At 39.2% G+C, this 27,218-nt stretch overlaps 2 protein-coding genes across 5 annotated transcripts in view; both read left to right on the top strand.

The window, feature by feature from the left end:
- The window catches only part of LOC107081812 (ribosomal protein S6 kinase alpha-3), an 81,216-nt gene extending 61,642 nt beyond the window's left edge, over positions 1–19,574 (top strand). For 3 of the 4 annotated variants that reach the window (XM_015370078.1, XM_015370079.1, XM_015370076.1), the window contains 18 exons: positions 542–622; positions 708–787; positions 1,988–2,094; positions 3,169–3,206; positions 3,376–3,518; positions 5,681–5,751; positions 6,119–6,207; positions 7,807–7,871; positions 7,966–8,068; positions 8,161–8,270; positions 10,289–10,414; positions 11,556–11,645; positions 12,569–12,727; positions 15,469–15,630; positions 15,790–15,866; positions 17,744–17,861; positions 17,946–18,086; positions 18,386–19,574. In XM_015370078.1, the coding sequence (XP_015225564.1) occupies positions 542–622; positions 708–787; positions 1,988–2,094; positions 3,169–3,206; positions 3,376–3,518; positions 5,681–5,751; positions 6,119–6,207; positions 7,807–7,871; positions 7,966–8,068; positions 8,161–8,270; positions 10,289–10,414; positions 11,556–11,645; positions 12,569–12,727; positions 15,469–15,630; positions 15,790–15,866; positions 17,744–17,861; positions 17,946–18,086; positions 18,386–18,508 (1,883 nt within the window). In that variant the 3' untranslated portion in view covers positions 18,509–19,574. The remainder of the gene's footprint in view (positions 1–541; positions 623–707; positions 788–1,987; positions 2,095–3,168; positions 3,207–3,375; positions 3,519–5,680; positions 5,752–6,118; positions 6,208–7,806; positions 7,872–7,965; positions 8,069–8,160; positions 8,271–10,288; positions 10,415–11,555; positions 11,646–12,568; positions 12,728–15,468; positions 15,631–15,789; positions 15,867–17,743; positions 17,862–17,945; positions 18,087–18,385) is intronic. The other variant, XM_015370077.1, reaches the window with a different exon arrangement.
- Positions 19,575–23,377: 3,803 nt separating this feature from the next.
- Positions 23,378–27,218, top strand: part of LOC107081821 (eukaryotic translation initiation factor 1A, X-chromosomal) — a 7,396-nt gene continuing 3,555 nt past the window's right edge. The window contains exons 1-2 of the mRNA XM_015370123.1: positions 23,378–23,544; positions 25,246–25,329. Coding sequence (XP_015225609.1) covers positions 23,529–23,544; positions 25,246–25,329 — 100 coding nt within the window. The 5' untranslated portion in view covers positions 23,378–23,528. The remainder of the gene's footprint in view (positions 23,545–25,245; positions 25,330–27,218) is intronic.

The raw sequence follows: 27,218 nt of genomic DNA, 5'->3' as shown, positions 1-27,218 counted from the left end.
TAACCTTTAAGACAATATAGTCCGATAAAGAGTACATTTTTATACATGTTTAAGCCAGAATGATTGGATATTAAAATATGATTTCCCTACGACTTTAGGAACTGTTGATTTGGTCTGTTGGACGTTTCCATGTTATGAATTATCCGGCTCCAATAAAGCTGATTGAAATGTTCCCAGTGAAACGAGCCTCTTTGCTCTCAGAAATATGTTTATTTCTGTGGATTCTCAGACGTCATCTCCAAAAATGGAAGTTCACACTTTAACACGAGATGGATAAAAAGAGCAAGGGAGGTGTGCAGAGAGAAGAGAGAGAAATAAATCCCTGAAAGGAGGTTCTGCTCCAACCAAACACCATCTGCTGGTGGAGCTGCAGCAGCTCCATCCAGCCTGATTCATGCTCTCTTGTTTGTTTTAGTTTTGCTCTGCTCGTTCTTCAGCGGCCCATCCTATACCGCGTCTGCCAAACGACAGCCAAATAGGGAGAGCTGCTGTATGCCTTGGCTTTAACTCTGCTTTATCTGAGGATTTTTATGTTTTCCAGTTCGTGACCGGGTCAGAACGAAGATGGAGAGGGACATCCTGGTGGAGGTCAACCACCCCTTCATCGTCAAGCTGCATTATGGTGAGTCAGCCAGTAGGAGAGCTCTGTCATTGGTCTATCAGCCAATCAGGGAAGCCTTTACATCTCTGAAGTTTGTCCTCTGCAGCGTTTCAGACAGAAGGGAAGCTGTACCTCATCCTGGATTTCCTCAGAGGAGGAGACCTCTTCACTCGCCTCTCCAAGGAGGTAAACGTTCAGTGTGGAGTCAGGTCACAGAAGCATCTCTCCAGAGGGAGGAAATCTTCCGGTTCATTGATAAAAATTCATTTATTTATTTAATGATAGCTATTAAAAGCTGTTTGTGAAAACTAAGCACACCCCAGCTGCTTTTAGTTCCTCCAATAATGTTAGTTTTCTGTCTGACTTTATTTCTCGCCCGCTCTCCATCTTTTTTTCTGCTCCCTCCTTTTGGCACAGCTTGAGGCTTCGTCCCCAGAGGTCTGGACTTTGACTAGACCACTTCAGGACCTTCATTCTTTTAGATTAGCGGCTGTGTTTGGGATCATAGTTCTGCTGGTGACCCAGTTTGGTTTAAATTAACATTTGACTCCAAATTACACCGGTTTCCAGAGGAGATCATGCTCCACCCAGTAAATGCAAAGCATCACTCATCCATCTCAGTGTGAGGTGTTTGCTCTGATGTTCTGTGTTTGGTTTCCTTCAGACATGCTGCTGTAAATTATCTTCGTTTCCACCTTCAGCTCCTCCAATCCTCGATACATCTTCAGTCTTCCCCTAATACTGCCATAGTGACCTTTAACCTTGAGCCTGCTAACTGAGCCCTGCAGAGTCACAGATGGAGCTCTTGGGTTTTCTATACTTTCTCAGAGCTTCATGCTCTGACCTTTAGCAAAATCATCATGGACTTTCCTTCCTGAGAAGATGGACTTTACTGACAGGCAGCATCAGTTGCTTCTCCCAGCTGTTGCCTCTCCATTCTGGCAGAGTGCTATCTCACCTAGCAGCCATTTTTTCCTCGAAAGTCTTATTTTTAGCATGTGGAGAAGTGCCTTCACATTTTTGTTATCGTTGAATTTAAATCAATTCAACTGATCCAAAGGTAAATTAATGGAGAAATTCTTTAAAGAAGAATATCAGAATGAAGCTAGCTGGGCAGCTCCAACCTGCAGCCACTTTAACAGTACCATTCTAGGATATGTGTAAAATAATGTTATAAACGGACGCCATGCAATTTTTAAACATGGTTTTTTATTTATTTTTTGGAGAAAAGTGTTTCTCTTCCGTCCCTTTTTGGACAGAGAAGCATCAGATTGATGGATTTACCTTATTTGCCTTATTGTTTGAAGTTTAAATTACATTTATCGTCCTCAGAAAGCTCTGGAAACAGTTTACAGGATCTGATGTCTAACCTGGTTTGTCCTGCAGGTGATGTTCACAGAGGAAGATGTGAAGTTCTACCTAGCAGAGCTCGCTCTGGCCCTGGATCACCTTCACGGCCTCGGCATTATTTACAGAGACCTGAAGCCTGAGAAGTATGTGAACTCACACATTCATCTTTACATTGACTTCCATTCATTTTCCATGGTTTTCTATGGATCAGCCCTGAACCCGACCATTAGCACTACCTAAACCAAATTATCACACCACAACCCAAAAAAATTTAACCTTTTGCTCTTATTTGGTTTGTATGTTAGAAAAGTAGTCTAACATACAAACACTTTAGTTTCTCTCAGAGGCTTCTTTTATCTTTCATATGCACTGCAATAATTTGAAGAAACAAAAACTGCACTGAATGACCTTAAATGAACCTTTAGAGCTCTCTCATTGGTCTGCCTTTATCTGCGTTTTTCAATTGTCGTAAATAATCAATCTGAATTTCTGTGGTCTGATAGAAACTGTGTTAGCTCACAAGTTCAGATGACTGGGTTTGATGGGTGATGTTAGGAGGTAGCAGGAAATGCATTAATGTATTGGAGCTTTGTTAGCTGTTATGGTGGAGGAGGAGCTGAGTTGGTTCATCTGTGATCAAACCATCGGATCATGAGCAAAAGAATGAGATCATGGTGACAAGCCGTTAAAAATAAAAAGGTTTCCTGTGAGGTTGGAGGGATGAGTAATCGGCTAGTCAGTCGAGGAGGTCTTCCCTCCTATTAACCCTTACTGCCCCTGAAACACCTCTACATCCTGATGGTGTCTGTGGGAGAGGGGGGGGACACGCTTCTGGATAGAGATCCATCAGCATCCATCTCCAGATGGACACAACATCAGAGCCGCTGCAGCTGGAGATGAACAGAGGTCCTCATTGCTGTATTTAGCAGCAGATTCCTGTTTGAGATGATTCACATCTTTAAGCACCAGGGATTTGCTGGTTAAATAAAAATCCTTATTACCTTAAATATTTATGATTAGCAAAGAAACGGGTTGGGTTAATCTTTATAATCCAGCTGAGGAAGCATCCAGATCAGCCCTGATGTTTTCATATTGATCTGTTCTCAGAAGGAATTTTAAAGTTTTTCTGAGCTGAGCTGTCGGAGAGGAGGAGCCAGAGCTGATCTTTTCATTTAGCTACAGATGAAAGCATCTCAAACTGTCTGTGTTGTTTTCAGCATCCTGCTGGATGAAGCCGGACACATCAAGCTGACAGGTCTGTAAAGTTTCACTCCTTCCTCTGTGTTTGACTCCATGTTTGTTGTCCTGCTGCTCATTCCAGCTCCTGCTTACATGTTTATCATCATCAGGCTTCCCGCTCTCCAGTCGGTTCTCTCCCAAAGTTGTTAGTTGATTTTTATTTATTTTTTCCTCTGCTTGTTTAGACTTCGGCCTCAGCAAAGAGTCGATAGACCACGAGAACAAAGCCTACTCCTTCTGTGGGACGGTGGAGTACATGGCCCCTGAGGTGGTGAACCGGCGGGGACACACGCACAGCGCCGACTGGTGGTCGTACGGCGTTCTCATGGTGAGAGCACTATGAAGCACAGTGAGCTGAACTTAGAATTAGATCTGAATCTGCTTTCCTTTTGTTAAACAGAAAAATAAACAATGAGTTTAGAGAATGATTCTTTTCAACCTTGTAAAGTTTTTTTATAGTTGACCTTTTTGACTACTTTTAAAAAAATATTATATGTTCTCCTTAATTTTTAAGCATAAAAAGTAAACCCTCTTTCCTTTTGTGGGGCTTATGTTTAAGAGCAAAAAGGTTTTGATAAAACCCAAATTAACATAAAAATAATAAGAAAACACTAATGATTCTAAATTATTGTTGTTTGTCTTATAAAGATGAACCCTATAGCAACGTATTAACTGCTTGCTGCTTTCATGGTATTTAAGAGGGAAAAAATGCAGCTAATTAGGAAATGTCTGGATTAGAGAGCAGGTGTTTGTGTTAACATAGAGCTGAGATAGATAGACCACCATCAACATTAGAGAAACTGTTCTCCTTCCCCAGCAGCATGTGAGGGGATGACATTAGGAAGCAACCCGTAGTCTGTCATTCAGCAGATAGAAATATTTAATTTAAATTAAAAAAACCCTTCTGGGAAATATACCAGGACGTCCATAAAAATGTATCCTAAGGTCAACCATGAAGAAATGATGGGGGTCCAAAGCAGGGGTTCTGCAGGCCTCAGAGGTTAAAGGTCATGGCAGGAAAAACACAGGTTTTGGTTTCTTTGGTTAATTTAAAAAAGAAACCCACAAGAACACAACCAGAGTTTTCAAAGGTGCGTCTAAAGCAGAGGTCACGGATTAGCGGACCGCGGTCTGGATCCGGAACCACCTGCTGGCTAATCTGGACCCATAAAAAACATGAATAATTTACCACATGTTGTCTGCGACAGTGTCTAATTCCACTTGCGACATTTCTCGTGTTAATATGGTAAAGCCCTCCAGAGCGTCCGGCACCAGGCTGCACATTATAGGAATGATCCAATGAGCTGCTGTCAGTCTGGGTTGCTGCTGCTGCTACTTTTAGACACAGCAGGTAAACCTGTGGCAAGCCGGGCGATGGCAAAGAAGGAGAAGATGATGAGAAAAAGAGAGCAGAGAAAGTGTGGACTGCTGGAAGAACTGTGGTGAACTGGTGAAAGAAAAGTGAAATGGTGCTCAAAGATGACCTTGAACATTTAGAGGATGATTGGCTCAACCTGCTGCTGTGAAGCAGGATTCTCCACCATGAACAGAATCAAAAATAAACATGGATCCAGGCTCATAATGAGCTCCTTGATATGTGCTTTAGAATGGCTTAGTCTCCATTCAAACCAGGTTTAAAGCCTTGCATGGCAGCATAAAGCCCACTGCCAACATTAAGACAGAAAAAAGAAAGAAAGAAAATACACAGTCTGTTCAGGTGTTATATGAAATATATGAATCAGGAAATTGTCTATATACCAAACTGAACGATTGTTGTTCTCTACTTAAAAAACACATTAGATTTTAAAATGAAAAAAAAAAGTTTTTTTTATATATCTATATTTATTTTTATTTTTTTTCTAAGTCAATGTATAACATGGATGCATAAAACACTTTATTTCAGTATTAAATTCTGTTTATTATTAAAAATGTCTCTTGACCTTTACTGGTTGTTGATTTCTTTATTCGGATCCCACTGATTTTTTTACCCCTGGTCTAAATGAATCATAGTCTCCTCTTAATAGATGAGACCAAACTTAGACATGATACTGAAACACAGCAGTGGAGGTATAATCCTCTGGGCCTGATTAGACCATCCAGCCAGCAGGTCAACCATGATCTCTTCTGTATATCCATGCCGAGCTGAGATCAGCTCAGTAGCCTGATCAAAGTCCTCTTCATGTCATGATAGAACTGAAAGAGGGAGAACTTTCTTTTCCTCATAGAACCAAACCTAACCAAAAGTTTGTTCTCTACAACTTTTTGTCTGTTAAAACTTCTTAGAAATCCAAATAAACAATGTTTGGATGATAAAGTTTTAAGCCTGTGTTTACTTTCCATAATGATATAATATATATGATAATGTTTGATTTTTTTCTTCTCTGGACTTCTTCACCAAATTTAGAGATTAGGGTGAGTTAAAAATAGATTTAATGACAGTGAAACACCCGATAACTCTGACGGGAATGCTGTTTCTGTTCTTTTTCTCAGTTTGAGATGCTGACGGGAACGCTGCCTTTCCAAGGCAAAGACCGGAAGGAGACGATGACGATGATCCTCAAGTAAGTCACTTTGCTATCTATCTACTTTGCTATCTAACGGCTTTTATTACAGCTCAGGGTGCATCAGAGATGGAGATGGGGGTATTTATCAGTGGACAGACTGAAGAGTGAAGCAGTAGAAGTTGAAGTGAAAGAGCGAACGTGTTCATGTTTGAGTCTGTGAACAAAAACCCTTTGAAAGGAAACATTAACCTCCGCTGCTTCCTCCGACTCTCTTTCAGTCTCTGTGCAGGAAAACGCTGAGCAGACTCTGCAGAGTGCTGACGCTGCTTCCTGTGCAACAGCCCCAGATTATAGTCTAGGCTTTCTCATGCTTCACTGTGGACATTCAATACGTTTCCCTCTTTGATCCTGTTTCCCTTTGCAGAGCTAAGCTGGGAATGCCACAGTTCCTCAGCTCGGAAGCTCAGAGTCTCCTCAGGAACCTGTTCAAACGCAACCCTGCGAACAGACTGGGTAAGACATTTCTGCATGAAGCATGCTGAGGGGAGCGGGACGGGCTGGGAACAAAACGGCCAAACACGCTATCATGAAACTGCTACCAGAGCATAGAGGATGAAAAACATCCTCACTTCAAAGCCTTCCAGATGTTAAGATCTTATTAAACACACCTGAAGCTGAGCTGGAAAATATGTGTGGGAAAACTATGTACTGCAAAAACCTAGGAAAAGGTCAAATGTCTTAAATTTAGTGAATTTAACCTTAATTTTAGGAGGTAAATAAGATGATGTGCCAATGAAATAAGTATTTTTACTCCTAAAATAAGATAATTAGATAATATGCACTTGATATGAAACAATACAATTATTTTTTCTTATTTTAAATGTAAATTATCTTCTTCCATTGACAAAGTGTCTCACTTACATTCTCAATTCAAGAAAAAATGCACTTATTTTAAGAAAAAATGACTTATTTAGATTTCAATGTTTTGCATTGTGGTCAGCTTTACTGCTTTTGTTTAGGAGAAAAAATAGAAGCCAGTTAATAATCACTTTTCTAAATAGCTGATTAGTTGGAGCCCGTTTTATAGGAGCTGGAGTTTGTTGGCCTGCAGCACGCAGGTGTTTAAAAAAACAACAACTCTCGCTCATCAATATGTAAAAAGTTATAAGGCCACATCCAAACTATCTGAAGACCATTATCCTACTGGGACACCGTATGTAGGATTAGAAACACACTTCTCCTTCTCTCTCTATGAATTATGGCTTATACTCGCTAACATTATAAAGTGTAATTAACCACTACAACCTCTGGTCTGTGGTCCGCCCTAGCTTGCTTACTCTACTTCCTGTTTATCACAGCCAAGCGTATGATCGATGATGACATTATGCTTTGCATCGCCTCATTAATTCGCTCCAATGGAAACACGTCTAATTTGCATTTTCTTTTTTCCGACATTTTAAAATTCACATCACATTTAAAAGGAAGAACGGCCAGTGGAAAACCCAGCAGATCCAAAGAGATGGACAAAACCAAGCTCTAGAAGGTTAAAGGTCATGGCAGAAGACCTAGCAAGAAATTGAACTAGCCTGATGTGGAAGGAAAAAGCTCACCATCTCCATAAATATGATGATATCATTACAATTCTGCTGAAATAAGCATAGGACTTTAGAACTGTTAAAATGTCTGGCTGTACAAATAGGTGAGCACGGGGGTGGAGGTTTTATGGTATGGGCTAGTTATACCCCCAAAAGAGCCTGGTCACCTTCCAGTACTGCCTTTAAAGTATTGCTTTGATAAACTGAGATCTACAGGTGTTGTTGGCCTAGTTGAACTCCACCAATCTGATCCAAATATTGTGGTGGAAACCAAAGTCTGCAGAACTAAGTAACCTGCAGTAGGATGCAAGATAAAACTAATTAGTTATTGCTGCTGAAGGAGTCCCTCAGGGTTTGATGGACTTTCATTGTTCCACTGTTTTGGCTTAATCTCCGGTTAATTAAATTTTTTGTGTGTCTGTTTCCAGGTTAGATTAAAATCATTTTATAATCTGCAAAGAATGCGATCAGTTTGATTATGACCTAAACATAAAACCTTGGAACTCTTTTTTTGCAGGCGCAGGACCAGACGGTGTGGAGGAGATCAAGAGGCATTCGTTCTTCGCCAGAATCGACTGGAATGTGAGTTTCTGTAGAAACCAGCACCGACAGCAAATATCTCTAAGGTCTTTTTGTGGTTCTGGCTGAAGTTTCCCAATGTCTCTCCTCCCTGAAGAAACTGTTCCGAAGAGAGATAGCACCTCCTTTCAAACCAGCTGCAGGACGACCTGACGACACTTTCTATTTTGATCCCGAGTTCACAGCTAAAACACCCCGAGGTACGCGCTTTCCCTCCTCTGATGAGAGCTGAGCTACATTCTCTGTGAAACCTTTTTCCACCGAGTGCTGACTTTTCCTATGTCTGCCTCAGACTCGCCAGGCGTCCCTCCCAGCGCCAACGCCCATCAGCTCTTCAGAGGGTTCAGCTTTGTGGCCATAACAGAGGAAGAGACGCAGCCGCTGCCTAATACTATGGTTCAGGTGTGTACACACGCTCTGCCGCTCGGTTCAGAGGCAGAAATAATCAGATCATCTGAGTCAAACCTCAGCAGGCAGATGCTGACATTACACCAGAGGGAGGCTGAGCTATGTTAGAAACTTTACCAGCTTTGGTAGATGAAAGCAGCAGAGGGAGAGGGCAGATTTTTACCCAGAAATCATTCATCTTGTAGGGTTAAACACTAAAAGGCAAAGAGCAGTGGCGGCTGGTGGAGTTTTCTCCAGGGGGGGCTATAAATTCTAAATAGACGTTTACCGAAAACCAATCAAACGTATACTAATAATACTATTAATTCCAGGAGCCCCGAAGCCATTCATTTTGGCAATGCTGATGGGCCAAATATTTATTAATTTTCCCTAGCAACACTATACGATTGGTTATTACGCTACAATTCAGCAGGGCTTTGAATGAGCACCCAAGAAGCGAACTAAAACGTTCTGTTGGTGGAAATGCACTGTTGAATGACAGTCAATTGGTAGAAGTGTTGTTTTAATAATTCATATTACATGTAGCCACATTCTATTAGGTAAAAATAAGATTTTTTAAAATCTGTGTATATTATGACTTTTCCTCTTCACGTCTAGTGAAGGCAGTGCCCGAGCGCCCCCTATGGGCAAGCCGCCACTGGCAAAGAGATTTGTTTTCTGTAGCATCCGTCCTACATTAGGCGGTCCATAGTGCTGTACAGGACATCAAAGGGAGGATGGAAAGAAAGGAACAAAGCATAAAAGGAAAAGATGTTTAATCACGGATAATGGAGGTATGATAAATATTTCAAACAGCTCTGAAGTTCAGTTCTTTGATCAAAGGATCCTGGAAACAGACTGTCTGGGGTTTTAGAAACTAGATCCTATCTCTGCTTGTTTAGTTCTGGTTCTGGAAACACTGGGTTAGCAGGACTCTGAAAGCCTGATGGGTCTGATTGGTTCAGACTTAGAAAAGTATTCTGGCCTAAGTCCCGTTTAGTGCTTTAAAGGGATACACGGCTAGTTAAAACAGGTTGTAATTTTCCTATTAAGTTAAAAATAGCAGTTATTGAGATAATAAGAAATAATATTTTCTTTGTTATATTTTTTACTCATAAAAGTCGCCATTTGTTCACCTACAACAAACTGATGTAGGTGAAACACAGGAACGCTAACATTAGCAGAGCTGTTTTTATCGTATTGTTTTGTGCAAATGTAAACAATACGGAACTGCATCGCTGCGTCAAAGTTTTTATGAGAAATTATACATGAGATATTTGCAGAAACAAACAAATGTCATCGGCTTGCAACCTGACATTTACTATATTAGCTAGCGCTTACGCACTAGCAGAAGCTAATGGGAAATCAAAATCAAATTGGAAGATAATGGACGACTCTTTAAAGTGACAGTGAAGCATATTTCAGTTGTTGTTACTCATCCTTTTAATATTTCTAAGAAAATGTTTTTATCCTGATGCTAACTGTAAACGACCTCAGTTAGTAACCGTAGAGCCACTTTCTCACTCAAAGTAGCGCATTACCTGTGTTTTTCAATCAATGATCGACCTGCTAACAATCGCCATTTGGCTCCCTTCCCAATGGCAGAGAAAGCTGAGTCTAACCTCTCCCTGACAAACTGCATGGCCTCTGTATCCCCACAGCTCTGTGTCTGGTGACAGGAAAATAAACATTTTACTACGGTAATAAATTCTGTTGCTACAACTTATCATGGATCCCTTGAAAGAGCTGTGGGAGAACTTTAACATCTACTCTGGTTCAGATGTGATTCAGTCTATGGTATTTTCCTGCTTCGGTTGACAGATGGACAGAAACCCTATTTGGAATTTAACTGAAATCTGCAGCATAAAGATGAGGCGCTCGCCTCTCTGTAGGGAATAATAACCTTTTTAAGTTGGTGCAAACATTCCTAAAACTTTTCACATATTACATTTTCCTTCCCACTATCGGCAGATGTATAAAGTGATGTATTCCTTATCTTTTTGTAATTTGCATGTTTGGTTGTTTTTTCGTAGCAGCTTCACAGAAGTACATCCCAGTACTCGGACACCTACGACATTAAAGAGGACATTGGCGTGGGCTCCTACTCCATCTGCAAGCGCTGCATCAACAAAGTGACGGGCATGGAGTACGCTGTGAAGGTAACTCCACCACCAATCACCAACACCAAACACAAACACCTGCTTTTCAACACTAGGTGTCCAACATGTGCTCCAAGCAAACGAGTTTGGGTCCAGAATCTGGATGAAAGTCTTGCCCTGTGGTGGTCCGTCCAGTAATGCACAAGGACAAAGGCATATAAAAAAGCATTTTCTATTTATTTCCAAAAAATTCTTCACAAAAGGACTTACATCAAATCTAAAAAAAATATACCAAAATGTGTGCAAAAGAAAATCAACTAAGGCATACCTAACTCAGGATAACAAACCAAAAAAACTGAACTCACACAATGACCACACAGGTGAATTTATACACAAAGGCTAGCCTACCCAAACGAGGAGGGGGTGGGAGATGAGACAAAGACAAACAATGCATAAACATAAATAACTAATTCAAACCAACACCTTTTGACTACAACACAACTATCAAAAGAAAACAATGTAACACCAAAAATGTTTTAACAGTTATGCCATAAGTGGAGAGAGAGAAGCATACTCTAAAACCAGTCCCCTGCTTCCAGCAGCCTGATGGTACGTCCCACTTCCTGGTTTGCCTTTCAACCAGTCCTCTCCACTCAGTCAGTCCTTCAAACTCGGCAAAGAAAAGTAGTTAATTCAAATAAACAAAAGGTGTTTACTAAATGTGTGCACCCATAATAGTAAGCAACCTAATGCCAAAAAAACACCACAAAAGTGAAATTATAAATGTATTGTGTGAAGACCTTTAAATAAATAAATAAATACTAACACTGAGGAAAAGATGGAGGAACCTCCACATGCCCCAATATTCTCTCAAGACCCCAAGGTCTCCAGATCCATTAAAGGGGTGTGGACCGGACAGAGAGACAGGGTTCACCCTGGACAGGTCTGCCATCCGAAACCTGAGGGAAATGTAAACAGATCAATCCAACTAACAGGTTTCTGGAATGATGGATGAAGTAGGAATACCCAGAAAGAACCCATGCATGTATAGAGAGAACCTATAAACAATATACAGAAAGATCTCTGCCTTGGATTTGAACCGACATCAAGGCAGCTGTGCAGTTTGTTTTATAGCAATTCTTCTTTGTTCCAGTTTTATTGTAGAAATATTAAGTTAAACTGAGAAAGGATTTTGTTACAGATCATCAACAAGGCCAAGAGAGACCCTACAGAGGAGGTGGAGATCCTACTGAGATATGGTCAGCATCCTAACATCATCACCCTGAAGGACGTGAGTCACTTTAATCCATCGTTTTTATTCACATTTAAAAAGGAACCAAACGCTGAGTTTTTACTGGTCCGATAGGATGTATGGCTGTGAATGGGTATAAAAGGTTCTGGTTCTTCTCTAATTGGACCGATCTGGGACGTCTTATGTTGATATGGAGATAAAGGCTCAGAGTGATAAACTGTGGAGCAAGAAAAAATTAGTGTAAAATAATGAGTGGTAAAAAAGTACGGATGGATAACTCTTTATACATATACATTATTTTTCCTTTTAAAGTATAAAAACCTTAATTGATCTTAGTGTAAATCCCCCTGAGTGTTAAACGTTTCATCCTGAGTTTGGTTTTAATTCAGTCTTCCCTTATCCTCCAGGTAAAAATCCTTAAAGCCTGAACAGCAGATTTCCAGGATCAAACTTGCCTTGGGAATTAATCTAATCGGTTAAAACAGTTTGGGATTCCTAGTTAGCCTCCTAATGCTAAAGTTGAGTCTAATTTTCCAGAATGTCTGCAGGGTTTATCAGAGTGAGTCATGAAGGGTCACCTTCCCACCACAGGGTCATGCTGCATATGAAGCAAGCGTGTGCGTCTTAGAAAAACAAAAAACTTCCTGCTCCGATTTAGTTTTTTTACTGCCTTAGATGTGACTCATTGCTGATTAGAGGTAAAAATACCGCCTGCTGCCCACTCTTCCTTCTCTTCCGCTGATAACAGTTTAATTTCCTTTTAGGTTTTAGATCGGTTTCTCCTCTTACCTTGATGACTAAAGTTGTTTTTTTTTTTTTATTCAAAACATCTGGTGTTTTCAGGGAAACCGTTTTTTGAGCAAATTACAAACCTTGCTGTATGAATGAGTAAATGATTTCAGAGAAATGATTCATCGGTTGAAGACCTTCTGATGAGCGCGTGGGTTGTCTGATTCCTGTAGGTGTATGACGACGGCCGCTCGGTGTTCCTGGTGACGGAGCTGATGAAAGGAGGCGAGCTTCTGGACAAGATCCTCCGGCAGAAGTTTTTCTCCGAGCGAGAGGCCAGCGCCGTGCTCTACACCATCACCAAGACCGTGGAGTATCTGCATGTGAACGGGGTAAACTTCCCTCATACTGGTGCAGATAACAGCAATAACAACAACATAACCCAGGAAGTTATTAATCTCTTCATGTTATTAATGACCTGAAAACTACACCAAACAAAAACATCAAAGAAACATAAAAGATAAAACCAGCTTTTTATTTTAGGGATGAAACATTTAATCGTGATCAATTGATTATTAATATAATTGTCATCTAATTTTGAAAATCAAATTATTACTTACAGTATTGCTACACAGATTATATAACCTTTTATTTTCTTAAAGATTCAACAACTTACAGCACTAGTTAAGACAAAGCTACAAATATGAACTATAAAGAATGTATTCTTTAAAAAAAAAGAATACATGCCATTTTCAATCAAGCAATCAATCAATTAACTTTATTGTCAACTTCAATTTACAACTGAGTTTCAGTAAAAACTGTTCATCACTATACGTCACATACATTGGGGTGGGGGGGCTGAGAGGGGGAACGGATTTACTGAGACCATGCGTGCCACAGAATGCTGCCTTTGGCGCATTCTTATGGCGTTCTCATGGCTTCCCCAGGCGGTTACCTATGGTGCTGCCTTTATCTCTGTGGAAAGATTGGAGCCACATTGGGGAAGATAAGGGGGGAAAAAAAGCATATTTTACACTTATCCTTGACAGGATACAGTTTGAGATATCAAAATTTATCCATGAATAATTAAAATGTGTTATTTTTATAATACATTTAATATAATAAAAAATTATTACAGTGATATATTCATGTATTTTATATATTTCAAATTTTAACTTACTAAAAGTTTATTTTTGATTAATCTTTTAATTTCAAATGTCTTTTTAGAAATCCAAATGTCACCATAAAGTACAGCACATAGGTTATTACGGTATTTTTCAGACTTTAGAGTGCACCTAAAAACAGAAACCTGCCTATATAAGCTGCACCGGGCTATAAGCCGCTGATATTCCAACCAAGCCTGTAGGGGGAGCTCTATCCCCTGGGGTAGGGAAGAATGCTAGCTCCCGTTAGCTTGTTAGTAAGTAACCAAAACTTATTTGTATAGCACTTTTCACTGATGAAAATCAGTGTTTCACAGAAAAAATTTAAAACAATAAAACAGTGTAGAACACAATGTCAACATTTAAAAAAAAATGGAAACATTCCAGCAAAGCCATAAGTAACCACACGTCTAATCAAAAGCCTGCTTGAATAGCAGCGTCTTCAGTTGCTATTTAAAAGAATCAACAGAATTCATACGGCGAGAAAAATAGGCAAAGCCTTCCACAGCCACAGCTGCCTGGAATGAACGATCCACTCTGGCTTTAAAACGAGTGTTTGGAACTGCTAACAATGTTTGGCCCTTTGACCTCAGACTACGGGACGGAGTGTGGAGCTCTATCAGCCCAGAGATGTAGGGAGGAATTGACAGTGCAGGGCTCTAAAGTAAGAAGAAGGATTTTAAATTGGATTCTATACTAGACTGTAGCTCTCACTGGTCCCTGCAGTAAGAGCTTCTACTGAAAGATGCTCTTTATTTCAGCTCTGCAGGAGTTTAGCCCAGTCTCCTCATTGGTTCAGCAGCTTTAATGAGGCAAATAATTATCAAAATATGTGAATTTGAGACCATTTGTTTGCCGTCGTGCCTGCTGCTATCAAGTTCTTGTGCTAAATAAAAATTAAGACCTTATTCTTTCATTCCCAACTTTGACTTCCCCCTCTGGCGGTTAGGAAAAATTCACAGAAACGTTGCACCTTCTCATAAACCGCATGGTTCAAAGCGAAAAAGTAGCGGCTTGTAGTCCAGAAAATATGGTATTATTAATATTATTATACTTTTTTTGAATTTTCCTTTGAATAAGAAACAAATAGGCTGCTGCCAAACAACACAAACCAGAGAAATAAATTCCTGATGTATGAAAGTTAAACATAAAAAAACAAAAAAGCAAAAACGATAAAACAACAAAGAGAACCCCCACCCCTGTCATTTAGTTTTATATTGTTAATATGTTTTCTTTGATTTGTTAATAAAGGTTTATTATTGTTTAAATTGAGACTCGTGTAACATTTATTATCTCAGTGTCATTTTTGTTAATTAAATGGAGGAAGACAAAGAAATATCTGCTTAACAAATGGCAGCATATTAAGAATTGGTTACCGGATGTAATAATTGGTATTGGTCTTAAAACTCCCATCGCTTAATTCATTGGCTGTTGAATATTAATATAAAACTACTATCAATATGTTGCATTACTACACTGTAATTTAGGTAAAATATGTTTTTCAATCCAGCAATACAATTATAGATTGGAACAGATCAAATAAAATCGGTTCTAAATGTTTAGAATCTGAATTAAATCAGTTCCTGTTGTTTGAGTTGTAGTTTTAACGGGACAAAGTCATACAAAGTTGAAGAGGTGGCAGTACTCTTTAAAAATTCTGTGCATATTTATTGGTTCGACAAACAAAAGACGTTAAATTCAATGTAAATATGTTGTAAAAATGTTTATAGCTATATTATCTGTTGTCTTTAATGAACGATCATAGCGTTTGATGATCATAAAGGCGCGCTGAGATTGTCACGTTGCAGAGCCTTTATCAGCAGACAAACTGGCTTTAAGTGGAGTTTCCTGTTTGTGCTGTTATGTTTTCTCACAGTGCTGATGCATCTACAGAACGAAGAGTGCAGAAGCTCTGTGATCCAGTGTCCGAGGAGACCAACCCCATTTTTCTTCTTCTGCTCTGTCTGCAGGTGGTGCACAGGGACTTGAAGCCCAGCAACATCCTGTACGTCGACGAGAGCGGGAACGCCGAGTCCATCCGGATCTGCGACTTTGGTTTTGCCAAACAGCTGAGAGCAGAAAACGGCCTCCTCATGACGCCGTGTTATACCGCCAACTTCGTTGCTCCAGAGGTTTTTTTCCCTTACTTTGTTTATTCTTTATTTATTATTTTATTAGCAGGAAATAAAGCCATTTAGAAACAGCTGCTTTGCTGTTGAGTGAGAACAACTGGCGATGAAATACAACTTTTTAAAAACATCTGAAAGGATAGTTTTGTTTTCTTGTGGCAGGTTCTGAAGAAGCAGGGTTATGATGCAGCCTGTGACATCTGGAGTCTGGGAGTCTTACTCTACACAATGCTAACAGGGTAGGTTTAACACATCAGAACATGTGTTTGTCTTCTAACATAAAAGCAACCCTGTTATGTCAATGCATGGGTTTTCTGTACAGTTTCTGGGAATGATTTAACTTCATGTTTTAATATCTAAAACATAAAGTGGAGTAAAACATCTTTTTTTTTATTAAGACAAACGAGCGAAGGAAAAACATTCAATTCAATTCACTTTATTTATATAGCACCAATTCACAAAAGATTTCATCTCAAGGCACTTTATAGAGACAATTCAACCAGGTCATACAGTCAAATTTTTAAGTTTTCTATCTGAGGAAAACCAGCCAATTGCATCGACTTATTGACTCGAAGACAATCCCTCACTCCAAGCATGCACACGGTTACAGTTGAAAGGAAAAACTCCCTTGTAGCAGAAAGAAACCTGGTTCCAGGAGAGCCAGGCTGGGTGTGAGCAGCTATCTGCAGAGGCAGACTGGGGTTCAGGGAGACAGAAGCAGACAAAAACAAATGTGGAACAATCTTACAAAAACCTTCTAAGATCTTGTTTACGGTCCTTTTTATTAACTTGTTTCAACATAAAAACCCACCTTTTTACCTTGTATGCAGGATCATTTCTCAAGCAGGACTGAAAAAAAAACACATCTTTGGAAAAGATGACAAGCAGCATACAGTATCTTAGCTACTTTTCCCCAAAGTTTAACATTAGACTTATTTCATCAAACCACTCAAACAGCAGTTCTGTTATTTATTTCCTCAAATATGTGTCTTTTGTTTGTTCATATTTTTATAAAGCGTTCCTGATCATTGGTGTTTAGTTATAAAAATTCTTTCAGGTTGTTTTTTTCTTTGGCTCAGTTTTTACCAACTTTCAGTCTCATACTTGAACATTTTTAAAGATTTTTTTTTCTTTTGGTTATGTTAAACCAGATTCCGTTATCCTGTAAATCTTTTTGAAAAATGTATGAGCTTCTAAACTCAATGGATGAACCATTTTTTTTGGACACACAACAGAAACATAACTATCAAATGCGATCCTTAACAATATATTTTCAAACCGTCCCTTGTACCTTTCCAAAGATTACACAGTGGGACATAAAAACAAAAATTAAGATTTTTTTACTTAAAAATCCGATTTCCCTGCAAACATTTGGCTAAAAACTGTCTTAATAAGCAGCTGAAGGAGGAAATGATCATGATCAATTTTTAAGCCTCAACAGTTAGCTTGGATTAGGCTTGTTTTCAACATATAAATTACCCTAATCTATATTTATTAAACTTCACATTGATGTAATCTTATTAAGAAAAACTAATTTTGACTGTTGATGAAAGTCAAACTTTATTTATAAAGCATTGGTATGTTTTTACAGCCTATAGAGTTAGCTCCTTTCTTGGGTCCTAAGCTAATGCTAATCATGACTACACTGTGGTTGTTGGCTGCTCAAAAAACTTCTTTTGATAGTAACCTTTAAAGAGAGTTAGAAAATGGCTTTGCTTAAGTTCATGTTAAATGTTTTTTTATTTATTAAATTTTTGTGAATTTTTTATTCATTTGAAATTACAGACCCGCCTGTGTCGAAGGTTAGCTACATGAGCTAGCGGCTACATGCCACCAACTTAGCTGCTTTGTATTGTTGACAGCTTTACTAAACAATAAACCTAAATGAGCTTTGCTCGCTACTTTCTGTGTATATTTGATGAACATTGACATTTACCAGACTTTGATGCACGAGGCTGTTAATTAACTGTAATTGTTAGCAGCGTTTATCAAAGCTAATAATTAAACTCTATAAATATATAGAAAATATATATAGACAAATGTATATTTAGCCTCTTGACTATTCAAGATGTTTGATCTGGATATAATTATATTTTTTTCTTTTGTGCTTGCACAGTTTTACTCCTTTTGCTAATGGTCCGGAGGACACACCAGAGGAGATCCTTGCTCGTATCGGCAGTGGGAAGTTCTCGCTCACTGGAGGATACTGGAACTCTGTTTCTGCTGAAGCAAAGGTCTGAACTCTAAGGAATAATGCATGATTAAAGTAATCAATAAAAAGCTGTGTTTAGTAAAAGGTGCTTTGTTTTGTCTGTTAGGATCTTGTGTCTAAGATGCTGCATGTAGATCCCCATCAGAGACTGACTGCAGCTCAGGTCCTCAGACATCCCTGGGTGATGCACAGAGACCAGCTACCTAAATACACCCTGAACAGACAGGACGCGCCGCACCTCGTCAAGGTAACGGCCATCCGTCTATCTGTCAGCCGAACCACAGATCCATCCATTTCCCTGTGTCTGTCTGCCAGTTGACCTCCATTTTTCCATCTGTTCATCTTGTGACTCATCCGTCCATCGACCCATAGATCAATACTTCCCTCCATCAGAACAGATGGAGCTTGTTGTCAGATTCAGGATTATTTCTGCATGAACATGATGAACCTTTTCCTTTAAGCCGACAGAAAACTGGTTTATAGGAAGCAACTGTAGCAGACTGAGAAAATCAATGTGTTGAATAAAGTCTCCCCTCCCCCATGCAGGGTGCGATGGCAGCCACCTACTCAGCCCTGAACAGGAACGTCCCGCCGGTTCTGGAGCCGGTGGGCTGCTCCACTCTGGCCCAGCGGAGGGGGATGAAGAAGATCGCCTCCACTGCTCTTTGACTTTCTCCTCTTCCACCTCCTTCCAACTCTGACCTCGATCTGATCGTCACCGGACCTCCCCCCGCCTCTCCAGTCCACTCCGGTCCGGTTCGGTTGGACAGACTACTGATAGACCTGAGAGCCGCTAACGCCAAATAGAAGCACACCCCCCTCACCGCCCTGCCCCACACCTTAACGGGGTTTCCTCATCAGCTCCCTCCTGCTGTCTTCCCGTCTAGTCTCAGCTTTAACGTCACCAAGCGACAGCCGGGCCGAGCTGCAGCTGAAACCCGCCCACCCAGTTCCTGCTGCGAAGTTCTCCTGCAGCATTTCTGCTTAGGACAATCAGCGCTTCCTCGCCACACAGAGGCCGTGTCAGGAAAATGAAAGTATTTATTATCCTCAGATGGGGAAATCATAGGAACAAAGTAATGTAAGGTATGCATTTAAAGAGCTAGGATCATTGTTATCTGTGTAGTTGTAGAATCTGCATTTAAACCTCAAGTAGCCTCTGAGACGACGAGACGGACACGGTTCCGGATCCAGCTCAGGACGCGGCTGCTTGTACTTAAAAGGGAAAGAAAAAAAAGCTCATTAGAGCCAGAACGTTTAATGAGGAAAACACTTTTTTTTTCACCACTTTTTCATCATTTAGCAGAAACGGAGCAAAGAGTTTCATTCACCAATCAAAGCCTTTTGTTTCTAACATTTATCCTAAAATCAACTCTGGGAAAAACTCAGTAAAAGTTTGAATCCATGGAACCCACTAAAGAGTGAACCAGAAGGTTTATCCTTTATAATTACACATTGCTGCCCCCTAGTGAACGCAAATGGTATAACAACCTTTTTTTTTTTTCCTTTTTAGATTTTCTTTTTCTTTTTTTTTTTTGGTCCATTTTTGAAAAAGCTTGAACCCATATTTGTGACCTGATGTCATGAGCATGACTCTTTCCTGTCTAGGCTGGCCAGCAGAGGCTGGAATTAAATGTATGCAAATTAGGGAGATATTCAGTCAGCGGTGCTCAGTTTTTCCATTAAACTTTTGAGAACAAAAAAGTTTCAGGTAGTGATTTTGAAAAAAAAAAAATCATTCTTAGTTTTCTATTCATATCACATAAAAAACAGCAATACTGACTAAATGTTTGTTGGTTCATGCCATTTTTTTAAAGAGCTAATTAAACAAAATTAACTGATGAAGGCTAATGTTTATGAAGGACTCTCAGTGAATTTGATTCCAGATTAACTTTTTTTTTTTCTCTCAGCATTGCAAAAATTTACCAAAAAACTTCACTCCACTGAGCTAACATGTTTATAAATGGTATAGTTTCTAACATAAGGTTTGCCTGGGTGTGATTTTATCACACAACATAGAACTCAAGCAATTTTCCAGAAATTTGAATTAAAATTACTTCCTGTCATGTAAAATGAATTTGTCCAATTGTATATATGTTTGTCCTCTTCAGCCCATTGTTTCTCGCACTGCTGCAGGACTTTAAGTTTGCAGCCTCAGAGCAAATAGACAAATAAACTAAAATTCCGTCCCATTAGATTTCACATGTAGGTCTATATAAATCACTATAGCTCCCAAATAATTAATTATGGACACAAAACTTCATGTGTGAGACGCCCAGAGGTTTGTGCTTTTTGCAGTTAGCAGTTTTACCCAATGACTATATGTTTGACTCAGATTCCTGCTTGCATTTCCATCTGGCTCTGTGATACTGCAGCCTTCCCCTCCCTCATGCTCTTCAGAAAAGGCGGGAATCTCCATAGTGACACGTGTTTGCAGGTTTTTCTCTTATTTTTTAATTATGGCTGCCCCTAGTTGACAGAATATTTCATTAAAACAAGTATTTTATCATTTCCTGACCGACTGAACGGATACAAACTGAGCACCGCTGATTTCCAACTAGCACCCTGTTTAAGTGGAAATAATTCAGGACTGGTTAGAGGAGTCTAACAACAGTTGGAAGAAGCCCCTCCCTCCAACGGTGAGAAGATAATTTGGTTATGTGTTTTGGGGCCTCCAACTTCCTTAAAGCTGGATTTCAGCCTTTTTTCTGTACGAGCCGTCTGTGCAGCAGCAGCACTGTAAATAGAAACACGATGGGTAACTCAGGTTTCTACCAATCAAAACGATGCATTATGCGTGTCCTGGAGGAAGGAGGCGCACGTGAAAAGCACAGAAGCATGAGCAGAAGACACTTTTAATATCAGTGAGTTAAATTCAACCTATTTTAAGCTTCCATTGTGACTGTTTATCTTCTATAGTCTTAAAGAAAAGGACTTTTATGGGCTTTGTTCTAGAATGGAACTCTTGTTTATCTAATTTTACCTTCCTGTGATCTGTGTTCAGCTCCAGCATTTATAGCCTTGAAGATGATTGTGATCATCTGGCAGCAGACCCTTTAAAACTAAGCAGAAAAACAACTTTTAAACACATTCCAGCTGTTGGCATCATTCTGGAGGTCAAAGCTTTTGCTGGCATCATGCATGCAACAGAAAACTAGTCAATGCAAATGGGAACTATTTCCATCTTTGCAGAAGAACCCACCAAAATACCCTGAACCGAACCTGAAATGTTCCTGTCCTTAAATCTTAATGCAGGTTTTTAGACTCTGCCACTGGGTTAATTCAAATCCAACCTTCAGCCTAGCCATCAGGGGGCGCTGCAGTTATTTAATCCAGCTGAAGCATTCTTTGACCAAATTGTTCAGTTTGAGCATTTATGATCTTTCAGGTTTGCCTCTTCTATCTGTGAAATTAATATATGCATGAGTTTGCTTCTGGTTAAAAAAAAAAAAAGAATATATATATATATATATATATATCAATAGATGAAAGTGTGAAAAGTCAGAAACTGTAAACCTGAGACCCTGGAGGCCCCTTTTCACCACCAAAAAAAGAAACAAGTCAGATAAAAAATATCAACATTAAATGACTCATTCTAAGGATATACCCATTTTAAAATTAAACATTGTCTTTTCAATTTCAATTTAGTAATAAACATTGCTATAAAATCTGACTTTTAGAAAATATTTTTTAAATTTGCCGTTTCCCATTTATTTAGGGACTTTTTCCATCATTGAACACAAATTCTATATCTTGTTTTTTCTATTTAACCTTTTTTTTCCTGGATTGTTTTTGCCTTTTTTCCACAATGACGGCAGAAATATTTGGAAGGTTTTATGTTTTTTCCTCTGGGATTTGTTTTTGCTTCAGCTGGTGAAGAAGGGCTTCCACAGAAGTCCAGGACTATTCTTTTTAAAGCAAAAATAAGTCATTCAAAGCAGAACCCCTTCATCTGTAATCATGGAAATATTAAACACTTCCTGTGGTCGTCTGAATGTCATTTTAAAGGGATAAAATTCAGAGTTTCTTTATGTTTTATAAATAACTATTGAATAATGTTGAATTGTGTTCATTTTTCTGTCGGTGTACAGCTCTGGGATTAAGAAAGATAAATAAAAGGACTTTTTTCTGTAATTATAATCAGAGGAATAGCTTTGTTTCTTTTCTCTTCATCTTAACTCTTCCTCTTTTTGTCTGATTCTGTCAGATGTATTCAGCCCTGCTGCTACGCCAGCTCTCTGTTTTTGTACCTGCAGAGTTGGACTTTCTATGAAAAAACAATAAAAAACAATAATCAATCAAATGTATGTATTTACTGATCAAAATAAAACTCTTTGATTATCAAATAACCATTCATCAATTAAGTTAAGATAATGTCTAAGACAGTAAAGCCAGAGAAAGATTTCTTTTCAGGGTTTTAAATGTAGATATTAGCTGCTGCTCATCACCTGGGTAACACCATCGCTACTGAGAAGCATAATGTTGGTAGTATAATGCTGTGGGGATGTTAGAGGTTAGACAATACAGAAGACAATTACAGCTATTCATCAGGAAAACCTGCTCCCAGAGCAAACAGTCAACATAAAACGTTTGTTTCTTCAGGATCAGTCTGAGAAGAAGCTGGCCAGCTGGACTTTAGCTTGAGCAGAAAAACGTCAACCTTCTGCATGTTTCACAGTGTGAGAATCTTCAGTCAGATATTCTAAACTGGCAAAAGTACAGCTCCAGAGCGACTTCCATTGTATTTTAAAGGTATACAAAGCAGGTAAAACTGCTAAATATATATGATAACAGTTCTAATACGTAGGACTGGTCCTTTTGTAAACTTATTGATGCCAAAGTGGCCAAATATAAAAGTCTGCTGTCCCTCTACTGGAGTAAAGGAGGCAAATTCAAACAGGGCTGGTTTTACACACACCAAACATCCTCATGTAGCGAATATGAATATCACTCATCGGCCAGAGCATCTTTGGTTACCATGGAAACAGTAGTGGTCAGAGATCAGCCGGTGTCCATGTAGACCTGGTCTAGTCCCCAGTTATGACCCCTGTACTAAAGACATGATACTGATCCATTTCCCTATGTTATGCACCGGCACAGAACTGTTGCAGATTTTATTTTTTACCTTTTTTTTCTTAATTTTGCTGTTGATTTTAATATTAATTTGGAAATTTAAGGTGTTGCACTGGAGATATTATCACGGGTTTCCTCTGCTATACATCAGCCATCTTTGGCTTTATGGTTCACTAAATATGCCTAACAAAGAAATACAGGCTTTTTTGTTAGTCTTTTTGAAGTTTGTAAATTAGTAGATTCACCTTTTTTGTTTCAATATTTCAGTCTTTGTCCTATTTTAAATTAGTTCCAGAACATCAACTGTGATGTAAATGCTTTTGCTCTGTATTGGAACCCTTTTGTTCAACCCATTCCGGAAAACTCTGCCCTTCCAAACATGGCGGCGCCGCTCGCGTATCAGTAAAACCGTGCTGCGTCACAGTTTTCAATAAAGCACTGCCGTTTTTTTCAGCTAACCCACTCTGCGCATGCGCACAGACAGAACCTCGGCGCTAACCAGATAGCTTCTCGCTGCGTACAGTTTGGTTTAACCTGATCCTCCCTGACGTTTGTAAACAGATATCAACCGTGAGTTGTGCCGAGTGGGCTTAAAGAGAACCTGGTGTGAAGGAATATGCCCAAAAATAAAGGTAAGCGGCCGAACATGGAGGGCTTTACTGGGGTTAATGAGCTCTGCGGTAGTTCAGCCCGCCGTGAGGAAAACGTGACCCGGGCCGGCTAACCGCGTTAGCAGCAGGTACAGGAGCCCGCTACTGATCCTCCACCCCGGCCTCTGCTTATTATACACTCTGAATGTCAATAATAATAAAGTTAGTTAATGTATGTTAAAGCTTTACATCATTTAAAAGGCGGTTAGCTAGCAGCTAGCTGGTACAGTTAGCTCCACCCTGGGTTGGCCTTCTGACATCTGCTCACTAACTACAACATTTAACACTTTAACTTTTAAAATAATATCAAAACCTAACGTGATTAGCTCTAAGTTGCCCTTATATTAGCAAATTTGCTTAATTAGCCACTATTTATTAACCATAGAGCAGTTAATAAAAAATCCCAAGTTGTGTGGTTTTTAAACCGGTTTAAATGGCGAATTCCTTAAAATGTTTCATTTATACAGGAAGGACTAATCTTTACTCATCTAGCCGTTTTTATTTTACTCTGTCAAGTTTAGCATCGGAGTAATTATTAATGTAAGCCTTAATCAATAGTTCTTTAGCTTATCTGAAGGTCTTTGATCTTTTAAAGTTGGACTTAGTTTAAAGTTTATTTCCTTGTTCTTTATTTCAAACCATTTAAATGTCAAATCAATTTATCTTAAAGACCTTTAAAAGCTCCCAGATCATAAATGTTGATAGTTTGCCTCTCAGATTTAGCTCTCGAAGCTATTTCCACTGTGAGGGAAGGAAATCCTTCAGTTTTTTTCTTTGCAGGTATTTGTCTTCCTGATCTGACAGTCTGATCAGGTTCTAATGGGGTCTTAGAAAGCCTGGAAAACTGTTAAACTTGGTTTATTTTATCTAAACTGGAAGTTTCTGGAGGAAAACAGTTTGTTTTAAGACATGAGAAGCAAAATTAAAGGGAAAGTAAGTTCATTTTAACTTTAATATATTTTTAAAGGGTTTCTCTGGGTCATTAAAAATAATTAAGTCATTAAATTATTATTTTTCAAATTAAGGCCTTAATTGGCATTAAATTAATTAAATGTGATTATCATGGCATTGTAAAAAATACGATTCTAACATTTTTTTTGTCAGATATTTCACAATATATTTTCAATATATTGAACTGCTTCAGCTTGATCGTAAAGCTTCGGAAAAAAAGCTTGAGGCGGAGAAAAGCCTAGATAATGGGAAAATATAAATATATATAAGATAATCATGGGTACTTGTTGATGGCATTAAAACTCATTAAATTGGAGTTAATCATTCGTGTATAAACCCTGTTTAATGAGGAATGTTCCATCACGCGGGTCACCCAATCCTGACTGGACTGGTCTAGATTTTTTTAAATAGATCTGTTTTCTTCCACTCTAGTTTCTGTCTCTGCACTAATAAACATGACACATTTCACAGCTAGCAGTACTCAGCAGGTGTCCTGGCTGCAGCGGCCATCTCTCCTTCCATTAAAGTCTTTCAGGACCAGAGGAAGCCTCGAGCGTAGACTTAAACTGTCTCCTATGAGCTTTTAGAGTCTGAAGGAAGCGGTTGCTGTGGTTGTGATCCAGCATCTCCAAGCAGACTTCGTTTTTTTTTTTGCTTCAGAGCGATGCCTCCTCTGCTTCATTGGATGTTTTTAAAAGTTCACAGACTAAACGCTGCTCGCTCTGCCTGCAGGTAAAGGAGGAAAGAATCGGCGACGTGGAAAGAACGAGAATGAGTCTGAGAAGAGGGAGCTGGTGTTCAAAGAGGACGGCCAGGGTGAGTTCAGCTGCAACGCTCGATCTGATCAATAACAAACTACAGGAACCAGAATTGTTGCTAAATCTTTTCCTGCAGGAATGGGTCCTTACTTTGTAGTACAGTACCTGTGGTGGGGTTCGTCTGTTAGACACCAGCAGTAGTTCTTCTGGTGTGGAGGCAGAGGCTTCTCAGTAACTCAGGAACTAATAGTGATGATGGAAACATCAACAGAAGCATTAATAAAACATCTGGCCAAAAACAGCTGTGCTAAACCAAAGCTTAGATAGAAGCACCCAATGTTCCTGAAATCCACTGGGTGGAGTCTGATACTTTAAGCTTTCCTCAAATGTTGTTAGCCAAGCGATGCTTTGACAATAATCCACATCAATACGTCATTAAGGGCGTCTAAAAGTAGGGGTTGGGACTGTATTAAATAATGAGATTTGATTTAAAATAATTTAACTTTATGTAATTTCTTCTCTTTACATATGAACTGATGTAAAGATTCAAGAAAATACCATTTTCTCCCAGTAATCCTGGGATATAATCCAGGAGTAAAGTGTTAACTCCAGATCTCAGGGTCTGTAAAGTTTCCAGGAAGGTTATAAAATCAAATCTCATGCTAGAAAGAAGATTTCCTCTGAAAAATGAACAGAAAAGACAAACGTATCCAGCTGAAGACCTGATGGAGGGAATCTCAAACTGAAATCCAGTTGGTTCTAGTTCGACCTGCTGCCTAACAAGCACTGGTTTCCAGATTTTAATCCCAGTTCTGATTTATTATTACTGTATGTCTGCATTAACGCGTCAGTATCAGCTGATGTTGGCGAGGTTCAATCGCTCAATCTAGTTTGTGTCTTATCGGTTTGGTCATGTGACGGTGATGCAGCAGAGCATTATGGGATGTTTGCTTGAAGCAAATGAGAAATGTAATTTTATCTGTTCCTAAAGGGTAGGGGGAAAGGTTTATTTCACTTAATGTTCTTGATTTGACCTTTTTTTTAATGATGTTCTAAAAAGAAGCAAAGTTCAGCTGTAATCAAAGATATTTCCATCATTGATGAAGACAGATGAGAAGAAACTAGCCTAATCTCCTGTCTTTAAGGACACTTCATCAGTTATCAGACCTCTAACAACCAGGTCATGTCAGATTGGGTGTCTGAATTGAGAAAATAATCTAGGAACACGACCAGAACCACGCCTGGTCTAATCTGTGCTTCAACTGAGGCTGTTTTATGAACACAGAGCCTTTTCCTCCACCTGCTGATGTTTATCTCTGTGTTTCTTCACATCCTAATGATTTTCCTTTCTCTGTCTCACCCCTATCTTCCTGTAGTGGTTCAGGAATCACTCTAAAGTTCTGGTTAACTATAATCTTTAATGTTCTTATTTTGTGTTTTGATCCTGTTACTGGCACAAGGAAGTGCAGAAAAATCTGAAAAGCGTGGCAGGTATTTCTAACATGGTCCTGTTTACCCTGATGCCATTAAACAAGACCTGATTCAACCAGGAGCCTTAAAGTCGTAGGTCAAATCATTCTGGCTTAAACATGTATATAAATGTACTCTTTATCAGAGCATATTGTCCCAAAATTTAGAACATTTATATATATGTAAAAAAAATTATTACCATTATCATCTTCAGGCCAGTTAGTTTTATGTCAGCCTGAACACCTAAATTCGTCCAATCATATATCAACGGTCATCTGTCAATCACATTTTTTTGGTCAAAGCATCTTGATTCATATGTCGCAGCTAATATACGCAACGGCTGAAATAAGAAATCAGAATCCTTTCCTTTCCCATTGAGTTCCGTCCCAGTGTCCACAGGGATGGACGTCTGTGTCTTCAGCAGGCGTAGAGCTAGGCAAGTTGCGAGGCAAGGGCTTAAACATGTACGGCTGGAAG

This window comes from Cyprinodon variegatus, unplaced genomic scaffold, assembly GCF_000732505.1.
Source record: "Cyprinodon variegatus isolate N-32 unplaced genomic scaffold, C_variegatus-1.0 Scaffold41, whole genome shotgun sequence".
Classification (NCBI taxonomy): domain Eukaryota; kingdom Metazoa; phylum Chordata; class Actinopteri; order Cyprinodontiformes; family Cyprinodontidae; genus Cyprinodon; species Cyprinodon variegatus.
Note: the sequence above shows the minus strand (reverse complement) of the source record. Positions and strands in the feature narration are given on the sequence as shown.